Consider the following 12,794-nt stretch of genomic DNA (forward strand, 5'->3'; position numbering starts at 1 on the left):
CAAACAACTGTCTGGTTTCATCTCTCATGTCCACGCTCGAACAGCACCATTAGGACAAATCACCATGCACCTGTTCCTGATTAGAGCTCAATCACAGCACAGACAGACATTTATAAAAGGACTCTGAGTAACACACAGACTTTGCGAAAGCCTTGTATTTTGTATCTCTTTTCTGGTTTTGGACTGTGAGTATCCTGTCTGTGCCTCACTCCACCACGGACTTGTTTTGGATCTGGTTGTTTGCGTGTTTTCAATAAAACTTTTCCTGCGCAACTCTTACATCCGTCTATCGCCCTTACACGACACAAACTGTCAACTGTCCAACAAGCGAGTGGACTAATAAAACTGTTTTAACTCGTTTTATATGAAACTGTCATGAATATTTTCTGTAAAATGTGTTAGAGTGTGTGCTAATCCCATGTTATTTAAAAAAAAAAAGCCAATTAAAAATACATGCTGGATAAAAACCCATTTATCTTATGGAAATAAAGAGATGAATTCTGTTGTCTGGTGGCCAAGTGTTTATGAGAGATGTTTCCTTGCATTTATGGTCGGATAAATCGGGTCGATGCTTGACCATACCCTGTTCAGTATGGAGCTCTGTTCTGTGTGTGAGGAGCGCCGCTCTATAAACTCCATAATCACACACGGGTGAGAATAATCATGCCTAATCACCTGCCTGTTAAACCCGCCTCCTCTCATCCGTAGCTGACGCTCGACCACGCCCCCCTGCTGCCACATCATTTTACATCGATCCATCTTGGTTGTATCTAATTATTAAAAAATGCTGAGCACAAACAAATTTCAGCGTGTTCTGCTTTAAGCTCCTGATATTGAAAGCAGCACTGAAGTCATTAAATTGAATAACTATTATTTGAACATGACACTGATCATAAATGATGGTCATTTTAACAGCTGGGAACTGATTCCAAACAGAACGGATTCGATTTCATTCACTACAGAGTGTCAGGATCAATAATCATCACATCCCGAGGATAAAAGACACTCCGGTAACGAGGATTCAGACGTCTTTCAGCAGTGTTTTTCCAGCTGCTCCTGCGTTTTTCCAGACGGCTGAATGAAAACATTCCCGTGTTGTTTTGGTGAAATATATTTACGCTTTCTTAAAACTGAGATGTCGAGTTGTCGCTTGTTTTTGTCACAAGCAGAGGTGGACAAAATACACAACTTCATTACTTAAGTCAAAGTTCAGATCCCACTGGTCAACTGTGACTCCGATACAAGTGAAAGTTGTCCAGTCAATTTTTTACTTAAGTTAAAGTACTGAAGTATTTGCTTTTAAAAATACTCAAGTACATTTTCTGTCAACGCATCGTTGCATTATTGCCACAACGCTGACAAAACCCAACACCGTTAGCAAAGACAGAAATGTGAATTCACAAAATGAACGCATGCTGTGCATCATGGTGGTTTAACGTTAAGCTAGCTAGTCAGTGATGCTCCACCTGACATGCTAGCAAACGCTTTTTAAACTCGGAAATCATATTGGGTAGCTAACGCTACTAGAAAAGAAAGATTTCTGCATTCTGTTTGTTTGGCAAGTTTATGCTAAAACATATTTCTGAAAGCACTTCAGATAAGTTAACATTATTCATGTTAGCGTAACTCTGTTTTTACATGCTAACTAATAGTGTCCAAGTTAACTAGCTGTGTTACCGTTAGCCGTGGACAAGGCTACGGCAACTTGGCGGGAAAATCCATAGAAAGTCATTTGACGAACCAGACTGCACAGCTATTGCAACGTTATCGCTAGCTCTAAAAGCACAGCAGGGTTTCCCATACATAGACCATTGCGTTGCGCAGCGCCACACAATGGATTCCTAGCGCCACACAGTCAGACTCGCGATTTTGAAAAAAAAAAAATTCCGTTGCATACTGTTCCGTTCATTCATAGTGCTCTTTCTTCTCGTTCACGCATGCACACACCCACACAGAGAGCGAGGCGTGTCCACAGGCCTGCCGGTGCGCATATACCCGGACTGTAAATAGGCCTGTTAGGCTAATTAAAAATAACGCAGCCTTCCCAATTCGCCTTCCGACCCCTTATTTTAAAAGGTAGCCTACGTCGTGCTCGTGATGAGCTTTATCATAGCCTTCTTGGCTTACAGGAAACGGACATCCCTGAGTCAGGCTATAAACCAATTTTGATGCATACAGTAGCAGCTTGACGTGAGGAACCGGCCTTATTGCATTATCCCGTTTATCCCGCTTCAGCATTCATGCAAGTTATTAATAATGGCTTGACATTCACAATAAATAAGGATTTCCCACTAGCCTAAATAAAATGTTATACTCGCGGGGATGCCTAGTTGATGCTATCTGAAGCATAAAATCTGAACCAGAGATGCACCGATTGACCGGCTGCTGATTGGAATCGGCCGATTTTCACGTGATCGGCCATGACCGGCCGGTCAAAATTAAAATATGCCGATTTTCTGCCGATCAAAACTTGTGTATCACATAGAGGTGAAAGTGGAAATACTCGTAATTCGCAATTAAAAAGACTGCAGCTACACTGGCAGCTTGAACATGCTTTCTAGTGCGATTGTGTTGCACTTGCGCAGAACAGTGTCAGTCCTGCGCACCTAACAAGCTCCGGCGCGCGCGCCGTTAACAAAAAAAAAAAAAATTTCACTATATTTGGATATATTACATATCCAAATATAGTGATTTTTTTTGCCAGATATTGGATGTGAAAAGAAGAAAATGTTTGTGGTTGTGTAAATTTCCCATTACAGGAATTAATACGTTAGCCTCTTACCAAACATCTAGTTAGATTTGTACAAAGAGAGAAAGAAGAAAAAAAATGTCTTTTTGTTTGTTTTGCAGCCTTGGTTACACTTGATTCCACTGGAAATTATGCTACAAATACACATTTGACAAAGATGATAGAATGGCTATGGTATAAGTATGACTGGAAATTATTTTTGTATTTTGATACTGAATGAAGAAATGGGTTGTTCTATAAGGCATAAGTTTTCAGATCTAAACAGGCTTGTGAAAGTGTGTTCCATAGCAGTAGGCAAATAATATATGAGGGGGAAGTTGTTTTTGTGCCAGATATTGGATGGGAAAAGAAAAAAAATTGTGTGAATTTCCTATTTCAGGAATTAATATGTTGATACCAAACATGAAGAAAGATTTTACAAAGAGCAATGTCTTTTTGTTTGTTTTCAACCTTTGAGGTGTTGAAAATGTATTCCTGAAAATCTGGCAGAATGTTCTATTAAAGAAAAGAGAAAAAGAAAATATAGTCTTTGTGTGCGCTGTGAAGTGGTTTGAAAAAATGAAATCGGAATCGGCCAAAATCGGTATCGGCAGGTCACACTCCATGGGAAATCGGAATCGGCCCAAAAAATTGCAATCGGTGCATCTCTAATCTGAATATTTTAAGAAACACCTTTATTAGCGAAGTAGATAAACCATCACTGCATCACTGATCCGCACACACACTGGCAGCTGAATTAAATGTTCTGATAGGGCATGCAGGCTTTGTGCCAATTAGGGTAATGCTTTTTCATTATTGTTGGTTGCCTTGGTGTTACCTTAAGTGGTTTCTTACATCTAATTATGATATTTTATTATTTTGTTGTTACATTATACTATTTATTTCACTTTAATATTGGTTGAGGTAAGTGTTGAGTTCAATATTTAAAATAAAAACCTCCAGCTTGTTTTTTGCAATTTATTCCTTGAATGTCAACTAAAGAATGATTGAAAGATTGCCACCAAAAAGGCAAAAAACTAAACTTTAACTTCAGTTTTGGTGAGTAATTTTCATAAATTTAAAAGACAGGTTTTCCACCAACATCAAGCCCAGCAAACTAATGGCCTGCCCTGTAATGTAAAGCTGGGTCGAGGAATGAAACCTGGCAGGGTTCTGGTAAAAAATTGTTCTAGCTGTCTTCTCTTAAAGAACTTAAAAGAATTTAGATTGAACTGAATAATCTCAAATGCTTCTTGTAGCTTTAAAATAGTCCCAGCAGGTGACTCTGAAGAAAAATACTGTGTGTTTGAACACCGCCCGCTGTAGACACTTTGCATACACCCCAATGACCGACTCCACCGACCGCCACAACACCGCCGTGCACGATTCCCTCATCGGCACAGTGGAGCACCACAAATTGCTACCTGGTCTGTGGGAAACACTGCACAGACAACTTCATTACAAGCTTTCTCTTGGAATAAAACGTTTCCAGACCTCAATATGCTTCCGCAGGTTGGACGGCAAGTTTTTTGTCGGCTGTGATGTGGTTCATTTTTGGCAAACAAAGCACACATTTAAAACGAAATAAGTTTTTAAACCTTTCTGAAAACTGAAACATGGGTTCTAGGTAAAGCCGTGAGTGCATGTGTGCGTTCTACCGCCTCCTTCCATTCTGCCATCAACTGATCGTGTTAAATAATGCTGCGGAGAAATCACTGAACTTGATTTTATCCAGTCTATGCACGTGACGTGACCCTAGTGATTACTGATCGGCTCTGCAAAAAAAAAAAATCACGTTTTAGAAAAGAAAAGAAACATCCACTTTCAAAGCCGCTTCGTAGTAACGAGGACCCTGATAGAAATGTAGTGGAGTGAAAAGTACGATATTTGCCTTTCAAACGTAGTGAAGTTAAAGTCATAAGTTACCCAAGAAAATAATACAGATACTCAAGAAGTGTACTTAAGTACAGTACTCAAGTAAATGCACTTCGTTACTGTCCACCTCTGGTCACAAGCTGATTTTTCTTCCAGAAATATCATCTCATGTTTCTGTCGTATCGTCTCTCTCCCAGAAGAACACCTGAAAGCTCAGCTTTCTCGTCTCCACAGGTCGCTACGTCACGTCTTCTGACCTTTCAACACATTCAGAGGTGTTTGAGATGATTCCCGACAATACTCCAACACGAGATGGAGATCAGAACGAGAGATTCGGGGCAGCGAAGTGACGCACGGAGACCGTCCTCTGGCTCTCGTCCGAGTCCCAGCACTGTGAGATGAATGAAAAAGACCAGCTGGCTCTGAACCATCACAGAGATCAAAACCACGTGACGGCCTGCACACAAGCTGACTGCAGAACCGCAAACATGTCACAAGGAGGTACTCAAGAGCCTCAGAAATGTTCTGACATCTGCTCCGATTCAACTTCCCATCAACATTCCAGAAAAAAAAAAAAAATTTATAAAACACAATGGCTTGGAATGCTGAATGAAGGACAACGTGGAGGACGGGAGAAAAACAACAAAAAGCGCTGGTCAAATGCAAACGTTTTAAGAAGGCGTATTTGGTTTGTGGTGGGTTTATAAGACGTGGTGGTTCTGTGGAATCGGACCAATCAGAGCCAACCGTTCAATCGGGAAAATGTGGGTCGGACCGGTCATTCGTTCACATTCATTCCTCAGGGCAGGAGCGAACAAACTTTTTATCCAAACCATTACAAAATTGACTGAGTTCCAGATTTATAACTCAGGATTAATGTAGCATTTAAACATTTTATTAAACCACGATTTACAACTTTAGTGGGAAATGTTTGGTTTTATTGCTACAGGAAAATAATCCAAGCTGGGACATTCTCATAACACCCCGATACAAAGCAGAGGGACTTGGTTTCTCCCCGACTCGTGACTTTGCGTTCGCGTGCAGAATGTTTCAGATTAAACAAACCAGGATGTAAAATGTTTCTCGGGTTCCTGCACAGATCCGCTCTGTTTCTCTTCACGCTTTACACCATCGTCGTGATTCTTGTCATGACTCAAATTGAAAACAATGACCTTCCTTATTCAGAAGCATTTACCAGGCTTGTAGTACTCGAGTCTGACTCATGCCCTAATTTTAAGGACTCGTGACTTCAGAATCAGAATGAGACTCAGAATTACTTTTACCCCCGGAGGGAAAATTCAAATTTGCTACCAAGCTCCTGAATCAGAGAAGTAGTAAACATGTCTAAAGCGGTGTTCACACGGCACATATTTGCATCGATGCTGCACCGATGTATTTTGTTGCGATATATCTTACACCGGTGTAAATTTTGTGGAGCGTTCACACGTCACAAACCTGCTTACTAGAGAGAAGCGTGTTAGCACCGGTGCAGCCCCACTTGCGTTCACACGGCAGTTTTTGCGACCGTGCTATACGATAGTAATAATGCGAAATGAAATATGCGCATGCGTGAAAATGTACTTCCTTTTCCCGGTTGTCATGGCATCACCAAGTGCCGGGAAAACAACGTGGATGAAGACACCAGTGTTGCCAGATACTGCTGACATTTTCCAGCCCAAAATATGTTCAAATCCGCCAAAATGCACTTAAAACCGCCCAATCTGGCAACACTGGAAGACCCGCAGTTCTGTTGTTGATATTCGCCATTTTGGAAGCGCAAAATACCAGGATGCAAATTATGCAATGCCCGTATGTAATCAACTCTCCTCACGCGCAGTGAGTCTACCCCTGTAGCGTTCAGACGTCCCATTTTATATCGGCGCTGCCCCGCAAACTAGCATTTACTTCGGAGTAAATTTCTTAAACCACCTCCCGAGCGGGGTTAGACTTGCACCGGTTTAAGCAGCTTTCAGGGGCTGCACCGGTATAACTTTGTACCGTGTGAACGCTCTACTGGGGCAGCCCCGGTGCTACACCGGAGTAAAAGTTGCCGTGTGAACACCCCTTAAAAGTAGAAAGACTTGAGCACTGATGACTCAGACTTTTTCTTTATTTTTTATAACATGCCATAATAATTTGGCATAAGATATTTATATTTCTATCTACATTAATTTTTATACTAATTTTGTGCAACAGAAGCACATTCACCTGTTCATACGTCACATTCAGGAGCAAACTAACGTTAACGGCGCTAAAATGCCTGGAGAGACGCCGCTAGGATTGTCCGCTTTGCTTATACAGACTTCTCGTGCCGTGGGAAAAAATGCACTGCTACAGCATGTGTTCCATATGGAGAAGAACTATCGAGGAGACGACGGGGACGACCTCGAACTTCAATCGTCATTTGGCGAGACCACACCCAAAGAAGGAAGTGACACGCTATGTTCATTGCTCTGTTGATAGTGGGCGGGGCTTGCTGAGTGATGAACTAGCTTTTTATCTGTAGCGTATTAACCAAAACGGGGCAGTGGAGCAGGAACGTTAGTCCAACGCAGTAGCAGAGACGCTTTCACATAAAGGCAGCAACAGCCACCGTCACATGGTGCGGGTGGAGTCTTGTTCTCGGACTCGACTCGAAATTTTCTTTAATGACTCAGACTTGAACACTGGGGACTCGAGACTGGACTCGGACTCGACTACAACAGTGGTATTTACTCAGACTTTTTATTTTTAAAAATTCAAACACTAACTTTAAGAAAAAACCAGTTAGTGTTCGTGCTCAATAACGCCCTGAAGCACGACATAACGATGCGATTTGAGACGCAACACCACCAATCTGTTTAGCTGCAGACACGGTGTCACATGGTGCTACACTGCCCCCATTGTTTACATTTAGTATTGCACCACATGGACACGTCGCACGTGCAAAAGCAACGGTCTTGTTATTGTTGTTGGTCTTAACAACTCCACCCCCCCCCGCTGACGCAAGCGGTTCTTTCCTCTGGCCCAGCAGAGAGTTGGTGCTAGTCTGGAACCGGTTTTTCTGGCCCCAGAGCCAGTTCTTTGTCAGTGGAAACAGAAAACCCGGTTCCAAACTAAGCACTGGCCCCGAACCAGCCCTGGAACTGCTTTGGTGGAAAAGGGGCATGTGTCACATACAGAGAAAATCAGTGATTTTTCCTGATTACGTCAATAAGTTGCCGAGAGCTTTTTACGTAATTGACTCTTTGTATGAGGTAACACGGGGCCTACGGACAGTACAGGTGAGCTAACTGTCCTGCGCTTAATAATTCTGCAATATTATGGACTGGAGGCAGATATTTATGTAATAAAAAGAACGCACGTCTTTACTGGCGCTTATTTCTGTGACCTACAATCGCAATCAAATCTAAAACCTGAACAATGCTTTTGTATAGAAATAAAACAAATCTAAAACTCCCTCTGACTCCGGCTGCTTGGGATGGCCATGTTCTCATGAGCTGAAAGTATGACCTCATGGCTTGACCTTTTATCTCACCAAAAGTAAAATCAACTATTTCTGAAGCCCAAAGCAACGTGAACTCCAAAGGTGAAAAGTGACAGATGACCACCACGATGAGATCCCTTCCTTTAAATTCAGCTCTTTCAGGGAACCTTGGAGAGCACCGACCTTCACTATGACTGATGTTTGCCTTTCCTGCAGCGCAGGGGCTGCCAGAATGATGCAGAGCAAAAGGTTAGAGCACAGCGAGCCGCAGCAAGGACACCTGCTGAAACTGCTGTAAAGACCCCACTGACCACAGACATACATTCTGTGATTCGAGTGTGTGCATCCCCCTGCTGCATCAAACCACCAAGCAAACACACAACTGCTTCAAACAATCATTTCACCGACACGCAACGAGAAACCGAAACCTGTATGACAGCAGGAGTTAGCGAACATCGTCACAATCTCACAATAACGACGTCCGTGTCCATCGATACGACATGTTTCACAAATAGCACTTCAGCTGCCGTGGTGTGAGATCACCTTACATTTCGGTTATGAACTCACGCAACACATGTCCTGCAATTCCAGTCAAAAGTTTTGATCAATTTTACAGAAGATCTGCTTTCAATTCATTTCAAACTTCCTGTATATCTGATGCCAACGTAAAAACCAGAGAGATCTCGGCCTGTCTCAGATCTGACAATCATGAATAAGAACGTTGTATATTTTAATTATATACAGCAGACACACACACACACATATATATATATATATACACACACACACACACACACACACACATATACATACACTCAATACATCTCCATCACCAGCAAAACAGAAGTGTTGTGTTAAAAAAAAGAGAAAACAATTAAAAAGCAACAAAAATCACATTATAAAGGGTGAAAAAATTATTCTGATACGTAAATAAATTCTAATAATACTTTAAATATATTTTGCAATTATTAAACATTCAGGACAACTTTTAGCATCAACTCAGTGGATTTTAATCAGGGTTTAAAACTACTTAAAAAAAAAAACACGTTGGAAAAAGATCACAAACTGTTCATATTTCAGAAAAGTATATAAATATCATTATCCTATCAACATTCACTGGATATGAGCAATCGTGAGCTCTGATTGGCTACTCTACTACTAGGTTATCAGCTCATATACCGTGAGTAGAGAAAAACAAAAATGGTGGAGCGTGTTGCTGAACCAACCGAGGACAAAATAAAAAACTCTACTCGAAAACAAAACAACAAAAAATACAAAAACAAAAAACAAAAAATATGGAATAAAAGTATTTCATAGTTAGAACACACACACACACACACATATATATATATATATATATATATATATATATATATAAAAAAAATTTTTTTCAAGAATTATTATTATTATCGTATTTTTCACAAATTGCTCCTGTCATTTTGTCGGTTTGTTTACATTCTAAGTGGAAATGATTTTGTCAGACATTTTGTATAAAGTTTTTATTGATCGAATTTGCAAAAAATAAAAATAAAAATGCTCCGTTTCCCAAAATCATTATAACAATGTGTTATAATGAGTTTATAACATCAACGAAACTGACTTCATGTTAAAACTGTTAATGTTATAGTCAGGCTGTCTGTTGTTGCCCAAATGAGGATGGGTTCCCTTTTGAGTCTGGTTCCTCTCGAGGTTTCTTCCTCATGTCGTCTGAGGGAGTTTTTCCTTGCCACCGTCGCCACAGGCTTCATCATTGGGGATAGATTAGGGATAAAATTAGCTCATGTTTTAAGTCGTTCAAATTCTGTAAAGCTGCTTTGCGACAATGTTTATTGTTAAAAGCGCTGTACAAATAAACTTGACTTGAATGTGGATCGAATAAAAGAGTTATTCCACTCAATCTCGGTGCTACGCACCTCGTTGCCCATCAGCTCGTTTACAATTCGATTTCGTGGAATAGCTTAAATAATATCATCATATTATCATAATATCGGCCAGCCTTAGAGTTAAATATTCACATTTCAGTCGTTCGGGTCACGTTCCAGGACGTGTTTACAGGAAAATAATCCACTTCAGGATGATGATGGATCACCACACTGTCGTGGATTATTTTCCTGGAACAGCATGCTCCGCTGTGTTTTATTCCTTACTTCATGGATATGTCGGACTGGATGGAGGATGGCGGCACTGAAATATTCATATTTGAACAAAACACAAAATATTTAAAAACAAAAAAAATAAATACAGAATTTATTGATACTGATATTTGATACATCTAACAACACGGCAATATCGACTGAACCGCTAAAAAAAACACGAGTGATCAGGAGATGACGTACCCCCCCACACACACACACACACACACGAAACCCCACTCCAAATTTTCCTAAGTTTAATTGGTTGCCATGGAAATATGGAAAAAATAATCACAGAAATCCCAAAATGTCAAAAGGCACAACTCCTCTAGCTCACTGAACATAACTGTCAGGTTTTGTGAAAAAATTCCTAATAGTTTTGGAGTGATGCTCCGGAAACTAAAATGTTTACAGACAGACAGACAGACAGACAGACAGATCGCTATTTCCCCCCACATTATAATCCGGGGGGATAAAAATCCAGCTTTCAAATAAAAAAAATCACTAACACTGAAAATATAATAAAAGTAGAAATCTAATAAAAATCAATCCGAACAATGAAATTCAATCGAATGTTTTTGGATGGAAACATTTCCAGTTCAAAAAAGGAATCTTTTCCAAATCCAAGAGAAAGTTTGTTTTTTGCTTCTTTTATTGTTACCAGTTCGGATCAAACTCCTGTTTTCTCTTTGTTCGGCTCGAGGCCGGTTCCAATCCTGGGTAGCGGAGCCACAGTTTACTGATCTCGTATATAAAGGATATTACACACTTACACAAAGATATGAAGTTTATCTTCGAGTGGTGAGTGTACAGATCACAAGTAAGTGAACAAGTGAAAATATTTTCAACACAAGATAAACTTCATATCATCGCACCACCGTGTAATGTTCTTTATATTATATGGACGCATCCACACACAAAAAAGCAAGTTCATGGAAAGAATTTTAATTTTGAACCGGTTCACCATTTTGACAACGCGCATCTAGTCAGCGGGAAAAAACTGGGAGTGACATCATCAGAATAAAATATCAGGAATTATTATCCATACGGGACACTTTTTCAATGTGTTCTATTCCCTTCTAGCAGGTTTCGTTCATTCGGTTTGATAGCATGCAGTATTGTTAGCATATCACTTATCCTACGTGTATTACGTCACTCTACCCAATGGAGAATGAGTGTTGAATATGGTTTACGATATTGCATGGTTGTCAAGGCAACATGATGTCACACATCGGAGACATAAAACCACCGCACTAGTGAGCGACTGGGACAATTTGTAAACAAACATGGCCGCCAGGTTTGCTTTGTTAAATACAGAAGATTTTGAGAGAATTTTGAAAGAGAAAGACGTGTTGAACACCCGAAAGGAATGTGTATGAATAATAATAATAATAATAATAATGTCTGGCTTTTTTTTGTGGTCTATCAGATATATTCCATTCAGCTACTCGTTTTCAACTCGTTCAGTATCATGCTCGCTGAATGGAATATATCTGATAGACCATGAAAAAAAGCCAGACAATATTATTTAAATGTCACTCAGATCCGCGACGAATTTTGTATGAAAAATGTGTTTAACACTAAAGATAAACTCCATATCTTCAATCCAACATGTGATTTTCTTTTTGTTATATCAACACATTCACAAACAAAAAGTCCCCAAATTTATCAAAACAAAATTTACCATCGATTTCCTCACGAGTGACAGATAGAGATTTATGTCCCGGTTCTGGTTCTCTGTGTCTCAGATGGAGCTCGGATGAGGAATACAGTATGGCTGTAGAGGGATGTAATCATGGTGCGATGTGGTGCTGTGTTTACCGTGTGGCAGAGTGATGCTCGCTCCGTCGATGATGGCCTGAGCGAGCTCGTGGTCGTTGCTCTCGAAGGCCTGTGCGGCGGCCTTCAGCGCGTCCCAGATCTCTTTGCGGCCCTCGAAGGCAGGCGCCGTGTCCCAGAACTCATCACGCTTGCTCCGCAGCTGGCCGTCCGTCATCGGGTAATCGCTCTTCCATTTGGGCTTCTCTCTCTTCAGGGGCTGGTTCCGCCCCAGAGCCACTGCACCAAAGGACACAAGGGTTGATGAGAAACTCAGAGAAATACGACATTAAAGTTCTTCCCAGGCGTATGGACATGCGGATTATTATTATTTTTAATTTTCCACTTTTACTTAGATCTATAAATGATTGATTCGATTGGCTTTAAATGATCAAATCCAGTTTTAAAAAAGCAAAGTAGGAACTACATGTTCGATAATCTATTTGAGCTGACGTGAATTTTATTTTTAATTTTTCCTTCGACATTTGGTTTTACTTGCCTCAAAAATTAAAAAAAAAAAAAAAAAAAAAAAAAAAAAACACACACATGTAGATATTTATTTTTTATTTTTATTTCAAACATTGCAGTTGTTCCAAAAATCTTTGAGAACTTAATAATAATAAGAAGAACAATAATAATGTTTATTACTTATATAATGCATTTTACATGCATATATGATCAAATGTGCTTAAAATATCATCCATAAATAAGTTAAAAGAATACAAATAATATAAATGAAATGATACCCTAAAGATATATAAAACCCAAAGTATTG

General features: G+C 40.0%; 1 protein-coding gene across 1 annotated transcript in view; it reads right to left on the reverse strand.

Annotated features, from left to right (window-relative positions):
* Positions 1–12,794, reverse strand: part of ubtd2 (ubiquitin domain containing 2) — a 46,693-nt gene that overhangs the window by 13,946 nt on the left and 19,953 nt on the right. The window contains exon 2 of the mRNA XM_060935255.1: positions 12,023–12,259. Within this exon, the coding sequence (XP_060791238.1) occupies positions 12,023–12,259 (237 nt within the window). The remainder of the gene's footprint in view (positions 1–12,022; positions 12,260–12,794) is intronic.

The sequence above is a fragment of the Neoarius graeffei genome, chromosome 12 (assembly GCF_027579695.1).
Source record: "Neoarius graeffei isolate fNeoGra1 chromosome 12, fNeoGra1.pri, whole genome shotgun sequence".
In the NCBI taxonomy this organism is placed as follows: Eukaryota; Metazoa; Chordata; class Actinopteri; order Siluriformes; family Ariidae; genus Neoarius; species Neoarius graeffei.